This window comes from Diplotaxodon limnothrissa, linkage group LG5 (assembly GCF_057381915.1).
Source record: "Diplotaxodon limnothrissa isolate DT_005_m linkage group LG5, D_limnothrissa_male_GT1.1, whole genome shotgun sequence".
NCBI classification, from domain to species: Eukaryota; Metazoa; Chordata; class Actinopteri; order Cichliformes; family Cichlidae; genus Diplotaxodon; species Diplotaxodon limnothrissa.
In genome coordinates, this window is record NC_140600.1 from 29,727,319 (window position 1) to 29,750,712 (window position 23,394).

General features: G+C 42.1%; 1 protein-coding gene across 1 annotated transcript in view; it reads right to left on the minus strand.

Annotated features, from left to right (window-relative positions):
- The window catches only part of chd6 (chromodomain helicase DNA binding protein 6), a 95,068-nt gene continuing 71,674 nt past the window's right edge, over positions 1 to 23,394 (minus strand). Inside the window, exons 26-45 of the mRNA XM_085353387.1 lie at positions 23,070 to 23,229; positions 22,834 to 22,923; positions 22,482 to 22,585; positions 20,316 to 20,445; positions 17,321 to 17,399; positions 15,015 to 15,072; positions 13,471 to 13,843; positions 13,079 to 13,287; positions 12,421 to 12,518; positions 10,993 to 11,823; positions 10,398 to 10,652; positions 8,553 to 8,874; positions 6,690 to 8,231; positions 6,450 to 6,601; positions 5,802 to 6,065; positions 4,312 to 4,950; positions 3,887 to 4,126; positions 3,562 to 3,702; positions 3,188 to 3,292; positions 1 to 2,630 (exon numbers count right to left, since the gene is read on the minus strand). Of these exons, the coding sequence (XP_085209513.1) occupies positions 1,371 to 2,630; positions 3,188 to 3,292; positions 3,562 to 3,702; positions 3,887 to 4,126; positions 4,312 to 4,950; positions 5,802 to 6,065; positions 6,450 to 6,601; positions 6,690 to 8,231; positions 8,553 to 8,874; positions 10,398 to 10,652; positions 10,993 to 11,823; positions 12,421 to 12,518; positions 13,079 to 13,287; positions 13,471 to 13,843; positions 15,015 to 15,072; positions 17,321 to 17,399; positions 20,316 to 20,445; positions 22,482 to 22,585; positions 22,834 to 22,923; positions 23,070 to 23,229 (7,052 nt within the window). The 3' untranslated portion in view covers positions 1 to 1,370. The remainder of the gene's footprint in view (positions 2,631 to 3,187; positions 3,293 to 3,561; positions 3,703 to 3,886; positions 4,127 to 4,311; positions 4,951 to 5,801; positions 6,066 to 6,449; positions 6,602 to 6,689; positions 8,232 to 8,552; positions 8,875 to 10,397; positions 10,653 to 10,992; positions 11,824 to 12,420; positions 12,519 to 13,078; positions 13,288 to 13,470; positions 13,844 to 15,014; positions 15,073 to 17,320; positions 17,400 to 20,315; positions 20,446 to 22,481; positions 22,586 to 22,833; positions 22,924 to 23,069; positions 23,230 to 23,394) is intronic.

Consider the following 23,394-nt stretch of genomic DNA (forward strand, 5'->3'; position numbering starts at 1 on the left):
GAGGGAGGTGGGGGTCTCCCAAAGTGACTTTGTGGCTGAGTTAAAAAATAAAATTACATGAGCTAATAAAAGTAATAAAACAAATGAATCTCATGATTGTTCCTTGCCTTTATAAAGAAAAGCAAATGAGAAAGCATATGCCTAAGCCTCTCTTGATAGCTGTTCGGAATTTCTGCTGTACTGCTGTTGTGGGAATCTGGATTCATAATCTAGTGTTCACGTTCGATTTATCTTTGTGATCTACTTTATGGAGGAGTTACTGCAGCAGCAACACAATATTAAGAATCATGATAACATTATAATTAAAATAAAATATGCATCTAAAGCATGGAGAACTTGCAGAATATCTTAAAGTTAGGATTTAACATTCGTGACTGGGATGGACTAACCTGGCTCGTATTTTGTGATCTTCTAGTTAACATTATTCTCACAATTTTGTTAACTTTATTAGGTATAAAACTAGTAGAGACAAATTAATTTCTTCTAATTTGGCAGCCTTTTTAAATGCACTAAACATACTTTTATTCAATAACGCCCACAATCATATCAACGTGATTTAGATACATTTCAAAAGGGCTACTCTCTAAAATCTTTGTGGGTCTGTTGTGTTTCTGCAGCAGACACTGGCTCTTGCATATTTAGATACTTAGGTTGTTTTTTCTGTTACTATCAACTAGGAAAAGGTGTTTTAGTGTCATATCTGAATGACTGTTCTCCTTTTAGATTAATCTAGTCGGCATGAACATTGAACATTGCACAAATTTCCCTAGATTTAGTGGAGTGTGTCAAAACACAAGATTTAATCGCTCCCCCGCATGAGCTTTTCAGAATTTCCAAACTGTGGTGAGAAAAATAACTTCGGAAAAACCACTTCTGGCAGCTGTGCCCCACCTTCCCAGTCATCCTTGTGTCCATACAAACCAGGCGAAAACCAAAGCTGCCTGTCCACCTTGGCTCACCTTGAGCCTAAAACGGTATCAATACTACGGTCAGAGTTGCTCTTGGTCAGGCCAGGTTGCATTCGGTGTGTGTTGGGTGTGTTCCTGTTGAGAAGTATCCCTCCCGACTCAGTCTCAATGGAGAATGAAGGAGAACACTACAGAGAGGATCATTTTTTACACTAGTTTTCTTTGTATACAATGAATGAGTGGAGAGGGTGGGTGGGGTCTTGGTATATAAACATGACCGAGCTGAATATAATCGTCATCATTATTAGTCATCATCATAATAAAAGTCTTTACATGGACATTGACTGACAGACACGGCACAAATTTTACACTGTTGCTCAGCTGAGAAAGGAGAGCAACAAAGGAGACAGGAGGAGAGAGCAGGAAGTGGGCTGTCCTTCAGGCCTCTGCAGTTCCTCTCCTCTATGCATCCTCTTGTTCCACTTGTCTCTGCTCCTCAGTGTCCTGCTTCTCCTCCTCCTCCTTTGCCTCCTCTCCTGTCTCCTCCGATCTTTTCTCATTGTCTTCTGTTGCTCCCTCAGTGTGGTCATTGGAGTCCGGTTCCTGGGGCTCTGAAGACCCACCCTCTGCATTCCCCTGCCCAGTCTGGAGCTCGTCAGCTGGAGTTGGGTCTGGGTCTGAAGCTGAGGTAGAGGGGATGGAGGGAGATGAAGAGGTGCCTGGGTGGGAGGTACCACCAGCCTTATCTGTACTTTCTCTCTCCTCTCCATCTCCAGTTGCTGCCTTCTCCCTCTCCTCTTCTCGCTCGCCTTCTTCTCTTCCTCTCTTCTTTCTCCTCTTGGGGCTGCCTGGAGAGCTATCAACTGCACCAGGGGGCATGGCTGGAAGTGCCATGATGCCACCATGTGGCAAGAACATGTGTGGGTAAAGCAAACCGTGGGACATGCCCGGGATTAGGAAAGGGTTGAAGGTAAGATGGCTGCCAGTGCCAGCTCCAAGATGTGCAGAGCTGAGGTGGGCCCTGGTGGTGGAGGTAATGATGGCTGCTGCTTCTGCCGCTACTGGTCGTTTGTTAGCCTCTGCAGCGCCTTTCTCCTCCCGCGTCCTGTCCTTTTCGCCACCAGCAGCAGGGGCGCTGCCCTCTCTTTCTGCAGGCGTTGTCGAAGAAGGGCTGGCCGCCTCAGTTGCAGACGGTGCGGTTGTCGTGGTGACCTTCACAGCAGACGCTGAAGAAGAGGAGGAAGTCGAGGAGGAGGAGGAGCTGGGATGAGGAGAAGGTGGCGGTGGCGTGTGTGCCATCATGGTGCCAACGCTGAACAAAGCATGCTGTGGGATTGCAGCCCCATGGGGGTGCGGGATTCCATGCAGCATCATGGGTAACATACTCAGACCATTCTTGGCATCTTCGGCAGACCCCCCAGCTCCTCCCGCTGAGACAGCTGCAGGGAAACCATGCGGGAATCCAGCTGCCATAATCCCAGAGATGGGAATTCCAGGGATACCACTGCGGAGATTTTGCATGGCCACCATGGAGTCCATGCTGCCAATCAAACCACCATTCATGAAGAGAGGAGGACCGAGACCCGGTGAGGAAGAGTCCGAGACGGACAGGAGAGGTTTAGGCATTTCGCTGCGAGGTCGACGTCCACGGCGGCGGGAACTTGGGTCCTTGTTGACGGGTTCTGTGAGGATCCGAGAGAACTTCCCTTCAGGAAGGAAACCCTGCAAGAGGAGGCCATGAGACAACACATTAGTGCACAAGAACAACTGGAACTGACAAAGTATCGCAGGTAGAAGAACAGCCATAGGAAAATTCAAAAGGACAATTAAAAGCATCATTTTTTTTTAGTCTTTCACTGGTCTGACACTCCTGTGAGAGTAGAGATGACGCTACATCTCTTTCCAAATCTACTTGCTTGCATACTTGCATTTTTAGTATGGCACCAATTGGTTGTTTTAGCATGAAAACTATACAACTAACTGAATGAGAGTGAAATAAGTTTCAGCGCAACAGATTTTCAAAATTTTCAGGGCTTTCACAAAAACATCCTAAAAAGTGGCAGTAATTACAACTCATGCCTGATTCTCTACATCAGAAAAAGATCTGTAGCTTCTTATGTCAGCCTTCTGCAGTCTGTGATATCCTGCTACACAGGCTTGATGTGCATGGCATTTCTGAGGAAATGTTACACTTGGGGCTCGTTGTCTTTTACAACTGATGTCAGAGAGGGGCAAAACACACCCTGTTGACATCCAATGCTACACAGTATCATACTCACAGAGTGTTTGACCACATCAGCCCAGTCTGGAGCCACATAGTATTCCGAGTTGGCATCCAACCATCTAGAGAGCTCCTTTATGGCCGGAGCCATAGCACCACCAAGCTGCAAAGTAGGAAAACCAGCACAGTGTAGTTGCAATGATATCAAATTGTATGTAGGCTTTTTCTAGCTTCCCCTACTCAAAGGCAGCCTGTATTATTGGTGGACAGCAAAGCGCCACCAAACTGCAGCAAAGGAAGCAATAACACAGCAATCCTTCTACTTCCCATGGCTGAACTTTCATTGGTTCAGTTTTATGTTTTAAAATGAACACTTTTATTTGATTTTTGTGTTTCATGTATTTTATATGCGTGTCTGTGTGTGTTTTCTACCCTGCGTCCAGTGCCGCGGTGCACAACTGGGACCCTCTCCTCCCCCGTCAAAGAGTTTATATCCAGCTTGGTGGGATCTTTACAGCGATGCCTCCTCTGTTTGGGACGCTCTACAAAACCATGCAACAGACCTGCACCAGACTGCACAGTAGCCAGGGAGGGTAGATGGGGAAAAAGGTTGTAAGTGCCAATTAATCTGAGCATAAAAGAATAAGTGCTCAACTGTAGCCTCAGCAGAGGACATTCCAATACAGAAAAGGCAAAATATAAAGAATACAACACAGCAGGATTTAGAGCATTACAATCCTAGAAATCCTCGACTTACATGAGCAAATGCCGGCAGATCCATGGTGTAGCCTGGATTCTGTCTCAGCCACTCAATTAGACCTTTGCCGGCTGCCTCTCTGTCAATGGCCACAATCTCTGGCTGAGGAGGTGTCTGGGTTGGGGTGGGAGTAGAAGAGGAGGACGGTGTGGGAGGACCTGCAGGTCGCTCTGAGGGAGAGGGGGATGGCGAGGAGGTGGAGGAGGAAACAGAAGAGTGGCTGATCACCTCAACCCGGCCCTGTACATGGAGAGACAGACACATATAGATAACACAAGATTTACTTTCTTCTTTCTTTTTTAATCAACTTTATCTTTTGTTTTTTGTCCCCAAAATGTTCTCGGTGGTGCTTCTCTTTCACTCTGAAGTAAGTGCAACTATTCTAAATGCCCTTACTCTGAAAAGGCCCTCCTCCCTCTACCCACCTGTGATTCAGGGAGGTGCAGTCCTCGGCTCTTGGTGAACTCAGAGTACAGAGCTTCCACATTTCTCCTCCTCCCTCTCCTCCTCCTCATTGAATCATCTCCCCTCAGGCTCCCGTTAACTATTTGTCCTGTTACCGGATGGATGAGCCCCGCCTGCAGAATTCCGGCCATGTCGATTCCCACGGGGCCTGGCAGCGGGGCCGTGATGGGAGGTGGCGGTGGTATCTTATGACTGCTGCCCGCACCAGCATTGAGGTGGCTGATTCCTGGTGCAACCACAGCTTCATTTGTTCCAATGCTACTCGTGGTGCTTATTTCTCCTGAAGACTTGGTCAGATCTATGGCTGCTTCTTGCCAGCCATTTATCAATATGGCTCCTGTACGGTGAGAGGGCGGAGCAACCACGGGTGCTTTATCACTACTGGAGCTTGTGGTAACAGCAGTGTGGCATGACGATGCAGATTTTCCAGCTAAAACCTTGGCAGCTGCCGCAGCAGCGGCTTCATAGTCGAAAGACCTCCGACCTCCTGCTCGTTTGAGCTCAGGGAGGAAGGCAGGAGCCACAAGCCTCTCCTGTAACAGAGGCAAGGAGGTAAGGCGCCAAGCTCCGCGCCCGCATGCGCCGCCCCGCGGCATGTACTGTCAGGGTGGACAGGGTGGGTGAGGGGTAGACAAGAATGGGAGAGAGATGATGGCTTTATTAAACATACATATGGACTGAGACACAACACAGTGGCGGCTGTCAACTAGACCTGGGTAAAACTGTTAGATATTTAAAATGTTTTTGTTTGTTTTTTTCCTGAGAGTGAGTGTGTCATCTTTGGATGCTGCTTCAGGCACCTGACAAGTTAACTTGTTTACATCTGAAAGTATGAGACACGGAACAAACAGCTCATAATCCATCTGTTCGCTGGCCTATGGTGTCAAACATTTTGTAAACAAACCTCTTGGTATAAAAACGCTGAAGGCTAAGCAGCCAGAATATAAACTCAAAGCAGAGACACAAATCTGGTCATTATTCTCACTCTCGCATATATGAAATGTGTCTTTATAGATATATGACAACTTGCCCAAGTCTAATCTCCACATTTATATTATCAACAGTACACATTACTGAGACAGGAAACTTCACAATAAGCAACAAAGCAATGGTGTGGATTAGAGGTGCCCAGTGCTAATAGTTTTATTTATAACTATTGCAGTTATATTTTATATAGAACATAACAATGAAGAGTTAAGGAGACACATACAAACAAACAAAATCTTTAGCAGAAAATGAAAAACTCGGTCAGACTCATGATGCATTTTGCAAAGACCCGGTCAGTCAGTTGATTATAGTCAGTCTAAAGTCAGCCTTGTTAGCACTTTAAGCAAACTGGGCACAACTTGTATGAGCCATGGCATGGGAGAGATAAATGCTGACAGATGACAGATACACCGATATGTGCAACAAAGGGAGTTAATTTATTCATTCACTCTTCGAGTCTCACCTTAGGTAGTCTTGTGAGAGGGGGAGGAATGGAAAATCCCAGTGCAGGATTCGCCTGCTGCACCCTGGCCTGGGTTGGGACAGAGCCCGAGGCCGTGGTGGAGAGAAAACCTGCTCGGTGTTGGTGGTGCTGGGCTAAACTGTTGGCCAAGCAGGAGTTGGCAGCCAGGGCGGCTGGTGAGTCATACTGCTCGCTAGATGAAGGCCACTTCCCCTTAAGGATGGCGTGGCAGATGCTGTCCAGGCGGTTGATGATTACTCTATCCTACAGGGGCCATAAAAATAAGCGGAGAAATTAATTAATAAACACGAATAACTTAATTTACAAGAAGTGTACCAAGTGCCACAAAATTTAGCTAAAATGTAAAACTCATTTTGTCTTTTCAGACTTTCTAAGCAGCGTCAGCACTGTCCTCTAAATGAAAGCAGTGAAATTGCCGGTGAGAACTCAAAACAGGGTATTTTTGCTTCTAATCGGCAAAAACGAAAACATTTTCCTGCAAAAGAGGAAGAGCAGAATTTATAAAAATAATTATTCTAACTTTACTGTCAAAAATGTTTTAACCATGGGAGAATCAACGTCTACTGTTAAATATTTTGTAAACACATCACTGAGAATGTTACAGTAATAGTTAAACATATATTTTACCTTTGGCCACTCAGAAAATGAGTACAGTGCTTTCTCCTGTAACAGCTGAGCGATGGTTGGCTCTCTGGTTTCATGAAGGCTGTCAGGAATCTCACACACTGAAATGGGAGCTGCAAACCTGGGGCTGGCAGAAAACCCTTCGACCACAGGCACTGTGCAAAATGGAAATGGGTTAAGTACAAACAAATGAATTTAAGTGTGAAAGGTGAATTAACTTCATGAAAGTCTCAGCATCCTCACCGGGTGTACTGGGTCTCTCCTCCTTTACTTGGCCTTTCAACTCTGCACTTTCTGAGGTTTCTACTAGACCATCATTCTGCTCAAGCTTTGGGGTCAGGACTGTGCTATCTGCCTCCAACATCTCATGTTTTGTCTCAGTTTTGACCTCAGATAACGCTGTAAACCCAAGGACCTCTGGCTTGGCCTCAGGTTTTATCTCAGAACTTTCTGGGTAGCTTGTGAACCCCAGACCCTCAGCCTTGGCTTCAGGCTTGATGACAGATGTCTCAGGAAAAGCTGCTAACCTCAGGTCTTCAGGCTTTGCCTCGGTCTTAAGCTTAGGACTCTCTGGATAAGCACTAAACCCCAGAGCTAATGGTTTGACCTCTGATTTGACTTCGCTGCCACCTGCATAGGCTACAAACTGCAAAAATTCAGGTTTAGTGTCTAAATGCTCTGGCTTCATACGAAAGCTCAGATCTTCAGGTTTAGTCTCCAGTGTTTCAGGTTTAATCGGATATTCTAACTGCTCTGCTTTGGTCACCAATCCTTCTGACTTTACGGGGTAGGAAAAGAAACTGGTGTGTTTGACTTCAGAGCTATCAGGGCAAACATCCTCAATAGTCTGTGTCTTGGTATCTTCAATCTTGACTGGTAGCAACAATTGCTCTGGTTTCTCCTCACCATCGGGTAAATGAGAAAATTTAAGGTCAGATGGTTTTGTGTCGATGTTGTTCACAGGCAGAGTTGAGCCCATTTTGATTTCATTTTGATCGAGCAGGTTATCTTTGCTGTCTTGATCAAGGGAGAATTTTAGTGCGTTATTCTTACAGTCTCTGCTGCCATCGGGCAAGTTCAGGTCTTCGTCTGAACCCTTGCAGTGTGCCATAGAGGCTTCATTTTTGGCTTCCTCCATGCTGTTGCTCTCTCTGGTGGTTTCAGTAGAGTTTGATGGTTGTGTAGGGGATGACACAGAAACAGAAGGGCAGGAGAGCTGTCCAAATTGCGAGTAAATGCTACCCAACTCCATCTTATTGGTTTTGACATCTAGTTGTTTCAAACCCTTTTCTTCCTCCTCATCACAGGGTTGTACAACCGGAACATCAAACGGAGAAACATTATCCTCTTGCCCTTCGGAAATCTCATCTACCTGATCTGCTAGATCTGTGCGACCCATCAAGCTGCCCTGTCTAGACTTTTTTGGAATTCCTTTCATTTGCACAAACTCTTCAGTTGTGTTGCACATCAATGCTTCAGTGTCAAGAGAATTTTCAATAGACCGTTCCTCCACCGCTTGGTACAAAATCAACCCCTCCACCTCCTCCGTAGGCTCTTCAATAGATAGGCTGCCCTCCTGTTCGAGCTTTCCAAGATAAGAGTGCACATCTTGGGGTGAGTCCTTTTTATGCTCTGCTTGGTCAAAGCGACTCTCGAGGTCTTGAGACATTTGGATAAAGACTTCCTTCCTCTCGCCCTGTTCTCCAAGGGCAGACTCTGATTCTATCCCTTCTAACTCTGGCACTTCCATGGGTGGATTCAAAACTCCCAAACTTTGGTCTGCACCTGCAAGCAAAAAACATTGAGATGTAATGTAGGGGACATAGCAGTGGTTGGTGTTATCTCTTCATTTTTTTAATCCTCAGATTGGGGCGTAAAACATTAGACGGTTTAAAGTTATTAAGAGGCTTTGCCATAGTGTATACGGCCTAAAGAAATCTTAAAACATCAGGACATTTCATTAGCAACTGATATAATTTATGATATATTAACATGTATGTATGACAGCAACTTGTACATCTTTACAAACTGAATATTTGTGATCATTCCTGGAAAAAAAAAAAAAGTAGGTTAAATACTATGCTCAATATTTTCCCTTTGACATACCTTGGTTTGGATTACATTCCTCTCCTTCCAGATGTTTGTCTCTTTGTTTTTCCACATTCTGTTCCAAGGTCTCCCTTGACAAGTCTTCAACTTCTTCCTCCTCCTTATCATCAAACTCAAAGCCGGTACTTTCCTCCCGATCATCTCCATCCTCCACAGGATTAGTCAGGCTCTCAGAGACATCAGAGTGCCCCAGTCCATCCTGTGGCTCATGGGCAGTGATGTCAGACAGAGAAAGTGGAGGAGGGGGTACGTACGGCAGAGGAGGACTTGCTGACAGGTCCGTGTGATCTGCACTCGGTTCTTCATTCACACCAATGTCCTGGACACAAAATATAAGTGTTAGATTTATTGAAGCCTAAATGGCATTGCTCATTTTGGCAATAATATAATACTACTGATTATTAACTTTAGTTTACTTGTATAATGATGGTGTGATCAAGTCACAGCTTTCCAACATTTAAATTGATTTAAAAAAAAAGAAAAACCACACACACACACACACACACACACACACACACACACACGAAGCTATTCATCGCTGCAATTAAAAAAATACTGGCGACACCAGTGCTACCCCTCAAGCTCCTAGTAGACAACCTATGGTATCAATTTTAAAATTCTACATCACCTTGTTTTCAAGTTATCATATTCACGAGATTTTCAGAAAACTTGACCTTTGACCTTGAGGTCGAGGTCACTGAGACTCAAATTCATCCCAGATTTTTAATCAAAACATTTGTGAAATGAATTTGAAACTCCTATGTCGCCTTACTCTAAAGTATTACATTCACAAACTCGCGTGTCCATGCCGCCTGCAGGGTGACAACAACATGCCATCAGCCTTTTACAGCTGAGGGGTAAAAAAGGAAAGATGTAAATCGCACGATGTGAACATAATCTATAATGAACATTTCCAATGTCATAAAAATTAACATGCTATTTTTTTAACATTGATGTTAAACTGCAGCTAAAACGGCCATCTTTGAGAAGTCTTTCAGAATTTTCTCTCAATTATTAAAATTTTTTTTTTGCAAACTTTGCAATATTTTTTCTTCTATTCGACTGTGCAATAATCACTGTGCAATAGACTCACTCAAATGTGCAATCCACTGGTATCCCTATTTATCCATATTATATATTCTGTATTTATATATGTGTATATATGGTATATTTATGCTTATATCTTTACTCTTATTCCCCTCTATTGTATCTGTAACACGCAACTTCTGTCGGTGCTGTGCTACTAGAAACTGAATTCCCGGAGGAACCCACCTGAGGGATTAATAAAGTTTCATCTAATCTAATAGAATTTGAAAAGATGCCATTTTAGAAAATAATTTGGCAAATACTTGATAAGTGCAGCCCTTAGTGTTTGGCAAATGTGTTTTACAGATCTTAAAATGTAAAATATGCAAAATCCAATGAATAGTTTCACTTGGAGCAATATGACCCTGACAAACATCAAAGATCAGCATTCATTTGAGCTTTACTGAAACACAACCCGTTCATTGAATATACTAACCGAAAGAAGAGGCAAAATGTCAGCAGTTAACAATGCAGCTGAGCACTTTTGTGTTTTCAATATTCCCTACAACAGATTTTCCCCTTTACTTTTTCCTCTTTTGTTAGAGCAATTTTTCCATGTTTATCTACCGTCTGCCCCACTGGACACATTGCATTACATTATTTGAGCATTAAGCCGATAATATGAAAAGGGTTTCAGATTATTGTTATCTTGAGGGCTGTGATCACAAAGACATTTAAGATGATTTTAAAATTCATTTTATATTTATTTTGTAAGATGGCACTGTTATCCAGAGGGCACAGGCTGGTGAAACCAACCTTAAAGAGCATGTAACTTGAGGACAGTGGCTCAACAGAATCGCCTGCTGATGGATGGGAAGGAGGGGATGAGGGCGGAAGGCCCAAACACTCCTCCAGAGTTCCACCTTCCTCCCCTCCTCTGTCTCCCCCCTGTGCCTCCTCATCCTCCTCCTCCAGGAAGCCCGTCTCTAAGGTAGAAGGACCCAGGATTGGATCAGATTCATTGAACATATGGTGAGCAGGACTAGTGTGGTCCGTACTGTCCCAGGGAGCCTGCAATACAGAAGTGTAGGATGTCAAAGCACAGAAATAAGAAAACCTATGTGAATAACTTGAACTGTTAAATTTCAAATGGTTAGTTGATGACCAAAAACATTTTTATTATATTTTTATTAACCGAGTAGGTGTCATAACGTCAGATATTTGCTATATCAGACAATAAAAATGCTTAAAACATATAAATTATAAATTTCCTATAAATTCAATTTTTTGCTTAGGGCAGAAACAAAGCATCTCATGCAGTCCATACAGTTGACATTTCAATCACAGACATAGTTTATTATACAAGTCTTATTTAAATATCAGAGTAGTTATCTCAAATAACACTGCATACCTGTAACTGATCCAGCTCCACTGATGGTGCCATCAGCCCAGTTTCCTCAGACGAGCCCTGCTCACCAACGAGCACATCACTCCTTAGTTTTGAATCCAGGTCTGTCCCACCCACACCGTATGAGTTGAGCATGCTTTGACCTCCTGCAGCTGAGTTAAAGGGGAAACCGTTGAGGGCATCTTTGGAAACCTTTCCTCCATGTAAAGAATCTGCAGACATGGTGTCATGCTGTAACGTGCCCAGCTCCAGAGTTTCATCCAAAGGTGGACAGTCAAGGAAATCTCCTCGAGGTCCAGGAACTATTCCCAGACTTGGTGAAGCTGAATCATGAGCATCCAATGGTGGAGGGTGAAGGTGAGGGTGAGAAGAAGAAGAAGAGGAAGAGGAAGGAGAGGGAGCAGATGGAGGTATAGGGTGTTGCGAGTGATGATGATGGTGGTGGTGATGAGAGGATTGGTGGGGATATTCAGGAGGCTGAGGAGAGTGGCGACCGAGTCCCGAATCGTACAGACAGCAGTGAGGATGAGGAAGCTGGGGATGAGATGAGGAGGAGGATGAGATGCCAGGATGAGTCGCCAAGCCAGTGTGATGAGGGTGATGGTGGCTTTGAGGATGAAGGTGAGCAGGGTGTCCCCTGACATAGTTCCTGTGAGCCTCCAGGAAGCTCAGCTGAGGGTCGTTGAGGATGTAGAAGTCGGTGCGGCTCAAACCGTGGCGCGCTGCCCCAATAAGGAGGTCGCGGTCGTGTTTGCCAGACTCCCACCATACAGGGAGGTAGAGCGAGGGCCGGCACAGCTGAAGACGGGCTGAGAGTAACGGATGGCGGAGAACCTGAGAGAGGGATGCAGTTCAGAGACCAAGCTACTTTCTTAACCGAATGAAAATGTCTACATTTTATCCATTTTTATATTCACATAGTCAGAGAGATGGTCAGGTTTAGTAGACAGAAGTGTCGTTCTTTTGTTTTATGCTTTCTGGACAAATATGTTTTGACCCTTGGCACTAGACTCCCCAACACAACTAGCGAGTTAGCTGTGGGCATTACCTCAGCCCCAGTTTTTAGCTGTGTAACCTAACGCATGATAAACAGTCTGACTTATAAACAGTTCACACTTTTGACCATGTAGAAAATGTCTAAATGTCTATTCTGAGGTTAGATATGACATCATTTGTAGGGAGTGTCTTTTTTTAATGACTTGTATACAGGTTCACCGATGATTCACTTTTTTATCTTTAGCCTTTTTTTGATGACACTGAAAAGAAGGGAGCTAAGGAGGGACAAATGAGGTTAATTTGAACCCCTCTAAACCATCAACACAAACTCAGAACAGTACAAGCAAGATAAACTTTGAAGTCAATGTCTAACAGAGTTCCATCGATGAAAAGGACGCTATTTGTTATTAAGCTTTGTTTCTTCAAAGAGCCCACCTGCTCTCTGATCTTGCGCAGCAGCTCGATGCGGTATAGCGTCCTAGCTGCTCTTTCTTCTGTCAGAGGCTCCACAATCACAGCGGGATCCACCAGTCCTGGGAGACGCAAGAGAAAGGGAGGGGAAGCAGAGAAAGAATAAAAGGATGAGAAACGGAAACAGTGACAGTCAATGTTGGCATAGAGACAGTGGAGAAGGCAGGAAAAATGCAGACCAGAGTAAAAGGGATGGAGAGTATTAGTGTGTTCAAGAGTCACTCCTGTCTTTAAATGATTTTGCGTTTTATCCTGCGTATATACAGGAGAGTAAGTTATGTGTAAATTATATGTTAACATGCAATTTGTAGTTAAATGAGTTATAAAAACTACATCTATGGAGGCTATTTTACTAGCAGGGGTCAGTAATGTTCCCAATGACGAGGTCCTCAAAAATGATCTGCAAGTTGACACTCTTATGACAAAGTCTAAACGATGTATTGTTTAACTGTAGGCTTAAGAAGTGTGGCTGAAAACCAAAAACCTGCAGTGCCCAGAAAACATTAACTGGAACATGAAGCTGAGCAATAATACAAATTAGCAAGGGTTACCCTGTTGATAAACTAAGTCCATCACAGATGTCAGTAACAACCCCAACCGGCATATTTATCATAAACAGTACCTTCTTCCTTCCTGGGTGGAAGCTTGCATGCTGTCCTGCACATGTTCACAAAGGAATTGAAGTATCTTTCCAGACTCTCATCAGTCTTCCTCTCCAGTCTGGCAAGAGCTCTGAACTGGGACCAGTCAAATGCCTTCCTCTCCGGGTCATACACCACCCCAAATGATGATACTGTGCGGTAAAAATCTGCTTGTTCTCGACGAGTCCACCTAAAAGGTCACAGAAAAATACAAATGACTGATAAATACATATACTGAGAAACTGCATATAAATGCATGTGAAAGCAGATGCGTTCGTGTCTGAATGAAGATGCCGAGCAGCAGAGCCACAAAGGTAAGATTAAAGTATACGACAAAAGCTTGGTATCTCTGTCTTATGTCAAACATTTCTACCTTCTCTGCCACTCCAGAAACAGAGGGTCAGGTTCTGTAGCGACCACAGAACACCTTCTTAAATCTTCACCCAGCTGCCAAGCCAGTGGCCCACCAGCGTGATGACTATGAGCAGCTCCAGCTCCTCCGATTCCCATGCCAACGAGGCCATCGTGAAGCATAAAGTCATGCCTGAGCAGTGGCTCGCGTCGTAGTGTGAAGCGCTGGTAGGCAGTGATGAGGCGACGTAATCGGGCCGTCAAGGCGGGGCCTGTGGGCCAGAGGGGCCGGGCTTGGACAACATGGAGAGCTGCCACCCCGGTCCCGGTTCCTGTTGTCGTTGTGGTGACCAAAGTTCCATCTTGGGTGCACAGGTCACCTGACATCTGAGAGTCTGGAGAAAAGCCAGTCAGAGTCAGCACGTTAGATCCTTCACACACTGGATGTGTTTGAAGGTATACAAAAAAAAGAAGCATCTAAATAACCACTTATCATTCAGTACAAATGTGTGTCTATGTGGATAAAGCCTGCATTATTTATGTATTCTCTTATTTTGTTCAGCTCAGAGGGAACGTGAGGGTGTGATCCTATAAAAACACAAGGACCAGAGTATATTGCTGTCGATGTGTTTCTTCTCTTCTTCGTTTCTGTGTCACAGATATATGAAGAGCACGCGTGAAAGCAAAAAAGCAAAAAAGCCACTGCAGGCAAGATGAAGCATGCCTCTCCCAGGATTGTACAGACGTGACTGTGTTTAGTCATTGAAATATTAAAAAACTACTGCAAAAGAATAAGAAAATACATTTTCATATCTCTGATTCACAGCTTGGTTATTGGCACCGGCATCACCTCTCAACACGCTTCACTCTCGTTCACTGAACCACATCTTTTTCTTTCTTTCTCTGTATGTCTTTAAATAATAAAATGTTGTGTTTAAAAAGAGTAATCAACAACTTCTGAATATTATACCTTTAGCTACTAATACTGCTTTTGGTCGAGAATAAATAAATACCTCAATTTCAGAATTGAAATTAAAACTGTAAAATGATGTTTCCATACCAACTTTAAAGGAAACATGTGATCAAATATTTGATTCAAATAGAAATCAACACTGAATCTAGTTAAAAAGAGCATCGCAGCTTTCCCTTAACAATGTGTGTCACTGCACTTATAATACTACAACAAAGATTTGAAGAAGCAAGCCTCATTATAACAATTATCCAAGTCCTTAGTAGAGCTCTAAGGAAATCAAGACTTCAGTGGAAAAATGAAATAAGTTTTGATGGGAAATGTCGTGTTAAAACACCTCACGTCAGAACAGAGGAGTGAAATGTAATCGAGTGGAGGGAAATTACTGTATTTCAAACCATTTGAAAGAACGTCAGAGTAAGAAAAGAAAAAGTACAATTTGAAAAGTTAGGTTAGCCTTTAACAACCCACGAATGCCAAGAAATTATAAAGCTATCTATTAAAATTTGAATTATGTGTATGGTTGGTCCTTGAATGAGTAGTGGAACTCTTCATTTGGTCTTCATATTAGTATGTAACACTTGTAACTGTCTCACCTGGACCAGTACTGTCTGGCTTGTCTGATGTATCGGTGCTGGAGCAGGTTTCCTCTCCCTGTGAATAACACAAAACACACAAAAAAATAAAAAAAAATAAATCACAAAAATCATCTTTTCTGTCACCTGGCTAAAAATATATACCTTTTTATTTCTTTATTATCTGTTACTGTTATTAGCTGTTACTTTTATCGTTGTGCTGAATATTATTTTTTTGTATCACATTTTCTTCTGTTGTTTTAACTCCATCTTTTCTTTACCTTAATTTAATATTTTTTGGTTTGTTGTGTATTTTGCCTGTATTTGTGAATATTACTATATCATGTCCTTTATCATTTTCTGTTTTTTGTTTGCTTGTTTCTTTTGCCCAATAATTAGTAATTGTTACAGCCGTGGCTCTATCTGACCCTGATTATTCCTTGTCTATGCTATTATCCACCGTTTTTCTACGACTGTAGAAAAACTCTTTGCTTCTGAGGGTCTCTTGAGTGTCCCTCAGAAGGTGTCCTCCTGAATGGCTGGCCTTGTGGGCTTGCGTGTTGATAACTGTGCTGGTTAATATCCAACACAGCATCTTGCCATTTAAAAAGCCTGTCAGCACAGTACTCTCACGACAGCAGCAGCATCTCAATCCTGACCGAGGTCTCAGTCAGAATGGGCACAGTTCTGTGAAAAGGACTCTAGAGTGTCCTATGATTCAATAGCTTGTAAAAAAAACACTTTTAGAAGCAACGATTTAAAGTTTTCTGTATGACTTTATAAGTCTCTCACATCAGTGTGGAGGAATTTCAGCACAGTTTGTAGGGATGCACTGCTCTCTTAATACTCTATGGCAGGGGTGTCCAACTCCAGTCTTTGAGAGCTACGGTCCTGCAGCTTTTAGATGCATCCCTACTCCAACACAGTTGAACCAAAGGGTTGGATTACCTCTTCAGAATGCAATCAAGTTTGGCAAAGGCCCAGTAACAAGCCATTCATTTGATTCAGCTGTGTCAGAACAAAGATGTATCTAAAAGCTGCAGGACAGTAGCTCTTGAGGACTGGATTTGGACACCCTTGCTCTATGGCATAGATTCATGTCATAGAGTGGTTTCACCACTGCATGTCTGTTGGGTTGCAGTATGTACTTTGCGGGCCACTGCAACGCAAGGATTCTCCTTCTTTTCAGCCAATCCCCATTAGATTTGCTGGTGTGTCTGGTATTATTGTCCTTTTACATCACCTGGTCTCACATGATTCATATGCTCTGCTCCCCTTACCCCTAGATCAGGGTGTAAGAGTAACAATTCTTCTATACAATAAATCATTCTTTTAGAAGGATTCTTCAGACTGGCCAGTATAATTCTAATTAAAATCATGATACAGTAAGAATATTTAAATTATAGAACAGTGGCAGCTGCCAGTAGTACCCCTTAGTCTCCTAACAGATGCACCCAGGGTATGAATTTGAAAATCCCGTGCTGTTTTGTTCTGAAGTGATCACATTCACAAGATTTTAGAAAACTTGACCTCTGTGACCTCAACCTCTAAGTCAAAGATTCAAATTCATCCGAGATTTTTAGTAGATGCACCTATGGTATCAATTTGAAACTTTTATGTCGCCCTGCTTCTCGAGTTATAGCATTTACAATCATGGATGTCCTGGCTGCAACAACGGCAGTACCCCGTCAGCCGTTTTGGCTGAGGAGTAAAATAAATGATAATGAATGCAATACCACGCTGTTATTAAACTATGAACTATTGAAATGGACTATATGATCATATCACAAAGACACATTCCCTGTGAATGCCAGGTTTCTACAGATTGACAAAAACTGATCTTAAGCCAAAAAATATTTTTGGAATTCATGTTTTGAGATGGTCGACAGCTTTTATATTCAGAGGTTAAACTTTCATTTTGGAGTTTATGTTAGTCACGCTGGACTTGCCAAATGAAACCTGACTCAGTAAGCAATAAAAACCTAGAGATGAGATTTTTGCATTTGGAAAACATTATCTGTTCTGCTGTCAAATGTATTAGAGCGTTTAAAAATGCACCATTAACTCAACCATTTTATTTTAATAGTACCTAGTAGCCATGCAAGTATTCAGCTTGCAAATGTCCAAAACGTAAAGAAATTCTTCCCTGAGGCAATTTTAATCCCCCTCCCCCATGCAAAATTACTTTTCCTTTTTTTTTATAACACATTGGAAGAAAGTATTCAAAGAAATCTCAAGTTGTCTGTGGCATGGTGCAGAGCGAGAGAGGAAGAGAAGACAACAAAAAACATATCACTAATATAGTCTCAGGAGAGCTTTTACTTCACCTTGCTGCTCTCGTCTCTATCTTCTCCTCCATCTGGTTTGTTTTCAGGATCATCCTTCGTCTCCTCAGTTTTGCATGCGCTGACAAGAGAAACAAAAACATAGAGGAGAAAAGCGTTAATAACAATATCCTAGTGAGCTTCTACCATATACGACTGGGCAACACATGTAAGGACAGAATTCGGGGGATGAATTAGAGTAAATGTGCAGTCTAGGACAACAGATTAAAAAAAAAAGTAAATACAGGCAGGAAAACACGATGACAGAAGAAGAAAAAGCTGTTAACGAAGCACAACAACAAACAGCCTGCCAGATTATGAGCAGTGACAATGTGATAAGATGTAAAAAAAAAACATTTTGTATGGCACACGTGTGTGTGTGTGTGTGTGTGTGTGTGTGTGTGTGTGTGTGTGTGTGTGTGTGTGTGTGTGTGTGTGTGGGGTGATGGGTACTGTAATAACAAAACAGCTGAACATGAATTCACATCTTCTTACATTTTGTTGGTGGCAATTTATTAATGCAATGAAGAAAAACAAATGTGATTATGAAAAATAAAACAAAGCCTCACTGAGGAGTCACATCACAGGCTCCACACAGATCTGCTTTAGTTTCCTTATGCTGGTTTAAATTGTTTGTTTTTTTTTTATTTATTTCCTCTTTTTAGTTCTTCACAAATTTCTCAAAAACCCAGTAAAGAGCAGAGTGGTTATTCTAATGTCTGATATTAGTTATAAGCTACTATTGAACTGCTGTTCAATGTTTTGGTGCACAGCATATTTCAAAATTTGCTAATGAAAAAAGACAGATGGGTCTCTGCAGAGATTTGATGTTTGTGGCATATGTTCATGTTTTTGAATGTGGGTTGCTATTTCCATTGTGCATTTTCACAGGGAGGAAATTAATAGTTTTTCCCTCATGCAGATTTTGGTTGGGTAGACGCTATGGCGACATAGTTAAGCATTTTATTTTTCCCCCCTATTTGTCAAACAGGCAAGACGATGTGAAATTTTTAGAAAATCACCCTTTTTCTAATTTCAAAAATTCACCTGCTACTAACCATCACGCTGGCCATTCAGCTGCCTCTCCGGAGTGAGATTCAAACTACTGTATAGCAGCAGGATACACTCTGCGAGTCAGACTGTGAGTCTGTCGCAGGGGTTTGCAAATGACTGTCTTCTAAATCAAATTATTTAATCATTTATTTAAAATTCTGCACCAATGAGATTCCAATTTTACTGGGGAAAATTAATTAATGAATTCACTGAAATGAATTCAGCACATGGGTTAATTAAGGGCACTTCTTAAAGGAAAAAAAATTAAAAAGGGTTTATTAGCTGTGAATAAAGAACTTCTATTCATCTTGGAAGGAACTTTCCTGTAGTACCAAATTTTCTTCTATTTTTTGTAAAGACAGAAATGAGAATTCATGTTTAGATTTTACATTATTTATGATCACTTGCATAAACTGTTAATGAATTAAATAAGCATTGTTCATGATCGCTCATGGATTTTTATTTCCTCAATGTATTTTTAGGTTTCTGCAAAAGTCCTGAAAAATCCTTCTATGTATAATTGCTGTTTCTTTTGGAAGGCTTCCTACCAGCATTTCAAAAACTTTTAACATCCAAAAATATCACACCTGTGCTGTGTGTGTTGTAGATTCAACATAAAGCAAAAACTCCTCGGGCAGCAATAAAGAGAAGTATTAGCACACAAAACACTTTCACACCTGTGCAGGTTCTGCATGGCCACATTTCCTGTACTACTGCTTCTGCATGCACAATTTCATCCTTGTAACATCGTCTCCCTGCATTCATTTATTTTCTCCTATCCTGTTCTCAAAGCTCTGTAGGAACCCTGCAGAGTTAACATTTTGAGACTAGAAGATCTTCCTGCTACACAGTCGCTGTGCTCAGCTGGGCGCAGCTTCAGGTTGAACAGATAACAAAGCGAACGACAACTTCAATTACCTTCAGGAAGTGGATCAAAGCTTCCTGTTCAAATGTATGCGTCTAATCTTCACAGCGCTACCATTAGCCGAGGCAGCAGCAGCACCCAGAAAATAAATTTCCCACACTTTTCTCGGTCGTCTATTTCTCTGGCTCACTCCCTCTCTGACAGTTATTCCTTCGCGGCTCCTGGCAGCATTGCTTCTTCTTGCAAGACTTGCAAGTATAGTGAAACTACCAGAAAACATTACTGCTGAAGCTGATTTTAACAGTTCTTATAAACTGTTCATGGGTATGGTGAGCCTAAAATTGAATACTTTATGATAATGTCCTCACAATAGCTGTGAGCGTGTTAGTCTGTAAGCTATATGAAAAATATTATCTGGTTGTTATCACCATAACAAGCACCTTAATTCCACCCTGTGCATTTATAATTGTATGTCTACGTGCTTTCAATCTTCACACTCAGTATGTAAAGCAGGTGTGTGAGCGGGGAGGTGACAGTGTAAACAAATACAAACAGGGAACAAGAGGAGACAGGATGTGTTGGCAACCTGCTGTGAACACTACTACCAGCAGTACAAATAAATATATAAATAAAAGGCGATGACTGGAAGAAGTACAAAGAACTGCTGAAGATCTGCAGGGAAGCTAATTAATGGCCCTGTGCTAAACAAAGAGGTTACTGAGGGTCAGCTGATAGAAACTGAGGTAATATCAACAAAGAATTTGTTTTTAATATGCACGACCAAAACACGGTGTGAGCTGCCACAGTAAGTTTTTGAGGCCTTTTTATAACGTGCTGAGAAGGGTCCCTGTGCCAAAACGATCAGTGTGTTTAATCATCGTTTCACATACCAAATCTAGTACGACGTACTCATATAAACATCTCATTGTTACACACACAGCAAAAAGAAAGACAAAAATTACAACAAACAGAAGATGATAATGTTTCGAATTTTCCCGAATACCCGAAAAACCTTTTCAGCAATCTATGAACACAATCGCGGTGGTCTGCTGTGTTGGTGTTTGTCTCCGTGTACCTTACCTGTCAGCGACGTCAGAGGCCACCTCTCCTCCTGCTTGCTCTGAGGACAGAGCTGTCACATCAGGCATCCCCACTCTTTCCAGAAAACACAAGTCTGGATCAGCACGCATTGCATTGTACCGCTCATATCCTGTCAGAGGAAAAACACTTTTACTAGTGTGAACAAGTATTTGAGGCAGCAGGACGTTTGCACATTGTGTATGCATGGAAAAACAAACACTTAATAAGTTAATAAACAATACATTATATCAGTAATGGAGCAATTATCAGCTGTTTTTTTCTTGAAGAAAGATTAAAACTCCATTATCATGTTTTGCTCTGCAGCCTTAGTAAGCTCAGCATAGCATGTTATAGTGTAGCAAGAACTAATATAACAGTGAAGTCTGAGTGGTGTTGGCATCTCCGAAAACAGAGCACTTTTGCAAATATGTGATGTTTTGATAAATCAAACAGATATTTGAAGTTTACACAGCACCATTCTCTCATAAAAATATCTTAAAAGTTTATTTTGTGACCCAGAAAGAGCAATATTTCAAACTCCGCCACTCTGCATTCCTCCGCCACTGCCTCGTTTGAGACGAAATGGATTCTGGGATATTGCATTTCGTCATTTCGAGCTGATTGGAGACCAAAACAGCCAATCAGATTTTTTTTTTGCATCCAAGTCTGTGATTGGCTGGTTTTGTGGCACAAATATAACGGTGTACAGAAAGAGTTGAGCGCGCACGGGCAGAAATGTTGAGAGCGCAAGCAACACATTGCGAGCAAAAACTGAGCGAGAGGGGCTGCTATTGTGTGCGTGTATGGATAATAGCAAACACTGAAATGCATTTTCTGCACGCAGCAATGAATTTTGTTCATTCAAATTTAGCTTTTCTTCATTCAAAATAAATTTCTCCTCAAAATGCAACACTTGCACCTGCAAAATTTTTTTACGTGTGCTCACATTTTTTTTTTACGTGCACTCAGAATAGTGGCACAAAAATAACGCCACAGTCAGTTACCATCTAACAAGCATCAGTCACAAGGCAAACGTATCTAATATCAACTGTTGTGAGTGGATGCTCGACATTATTGGTAGTTGATGTGAAATCAGTTACTTAAAACCTATTCACTCAGTCCTAGAGAGCGGTCAATGTCCCCCACTGTAACCACTGGTCTCTAAGGAAAAGTGTGTTTTCCGGGACAGGTTGGCATGTGCTTACTGGAGGTTGCAGACATTTGCTAGCTAGAATTTAGTCGCAAAGAGGTGCTGCACTGAAAAACCTCCTTGCTTTTAGTTGCTAACAGGTTGTCATGGTCATCAGTAGGTTGCACAGATAGTCCCAACTTGTCTCCAAAACAGTTGCAAACTACTGTTTGGAGGTAAATGAAAAGTGCAACACAACCTTCACTTTGAATCTGAATCTTCCCCGTTTCTGGTTTGCATCACATTTTTTCCAGTTTCACTATAGCTGGAAGAGTAAATGGCAAGTGTTTGCAGAAAGTTGGCTTCTTCCATGCAAACTAGAGTCAACCACAGCAATCTGCTAGTGAGCAAAGCATGCACGGTTAGGTTTTTGGTGCAGCTTTCCGACTGATTGCACCTGGCAACAGCGAGCAACCAATCACCAACCTGTTGGGGGATACACATTTACAGGGGACACAGGGGACTGCAGACCAGTCTCAAGGTCTGTATGACTGACACCTAATATAAAAACAACGGGATTGTCTACTTAATTAATTACTTCTTTCACCCAAACTAATAAATAAATCTAAAGCTATATGCACACAAGGGTTGATATGCTTAACCATCCCACCCAAGAAAAGTCAATATCTGGGAAACATATGACACATATATTCCTTTCCAATGAATGTTGGTAGGTGTCCAGTGATATTCTAAAGCAGTTTCTCATCTTCAGCAAAAAAAAAAAAAAAAAGTAAATAAATAAATAAACAAATAAAAATTGTGTAAACACAGATCTGAGAGTACTACACATTGCACACACAAATAACAGATGGCATCTATGTTTGTTCCTTAAAGTCTGTTCAAATTCAAGTCGAGCTTGGTAAAAATTTGTAAACAATTAACAACTGAATATTTATTAAAGCACACAGCAAAAAAAAAAAAAAAAAAGTAGATGCTGCATGGCAAAATATTGTGCCAAATGTGACATCTGTATTCACCATGTTTGTGAACCCCAATGAGGAGAGACTTGTCAGCTTCTGCATCCCACCATGACACTGGAATCTCTATGTAGTCGACGTCAGGTAGCGGCACCTCAAGTTTACTGTCAACACACACAAACAGTCCATCCGTCAGTGCTGTCAGCGTCAAGTCAGTGCACTAAAACACAAGCCAGTCAATCATATTTCCCCCCAACGTTAACAGTAAAAGATAAAATGTGAGCTTAAAAAAGTGGGAAGACCAAAATGCTGAACAAATCAGCTCATTTTAAGGTTTTCATTTCTTGCCAGATCTGGTCAGCAGTGCCAACTGATCTGACACTATGTGAATGATACGTTGTCTGCATCATACCTGGCAGGTACCCCCTCTAAACCTTGAGTGGCAGCTTCCCCTAGAACCTCCACCTTTAGGTAGTACAACATCCGCACCCTCAGTAGCACCCTGTGGAGTGAGAAAGGAGAAGCGGTGTCATAATCCATGTCGTAAACTCTGTATGTTGTAAATAAACACCACCAAACACACTCTAGTGTAAAATAAAGTCCTTCATGTAAGTAGTGATAAGCAAAAAGCTCTGTTAATGCACTGACTTGTTGCAGTGTTGTTTGAGGTGTTTCTTGTAGCTCTCATCCTGCAGCACCACCTCTGGGTTACAATGGACCAGCCAGTCAGCATTCTTCACCTCAGTAACATTCAGCTGATTCTTCAGCTTCTTCCCCTTCCTACCCCGAGGAACGGGAGCTGATAAACCTGCAATGCAGACAAGGAGGAAAGGAAAGATTCTCCACAGAGTTAATGCTACCAATTTAACTTTGTATTTATACCAGTAGTTAATCCTGGTCTATACATTCCAATACGTGGTGCAATCTTTAGGTCATAAGCTGACTTTATACTGTATATTGTAGCACATGTGCA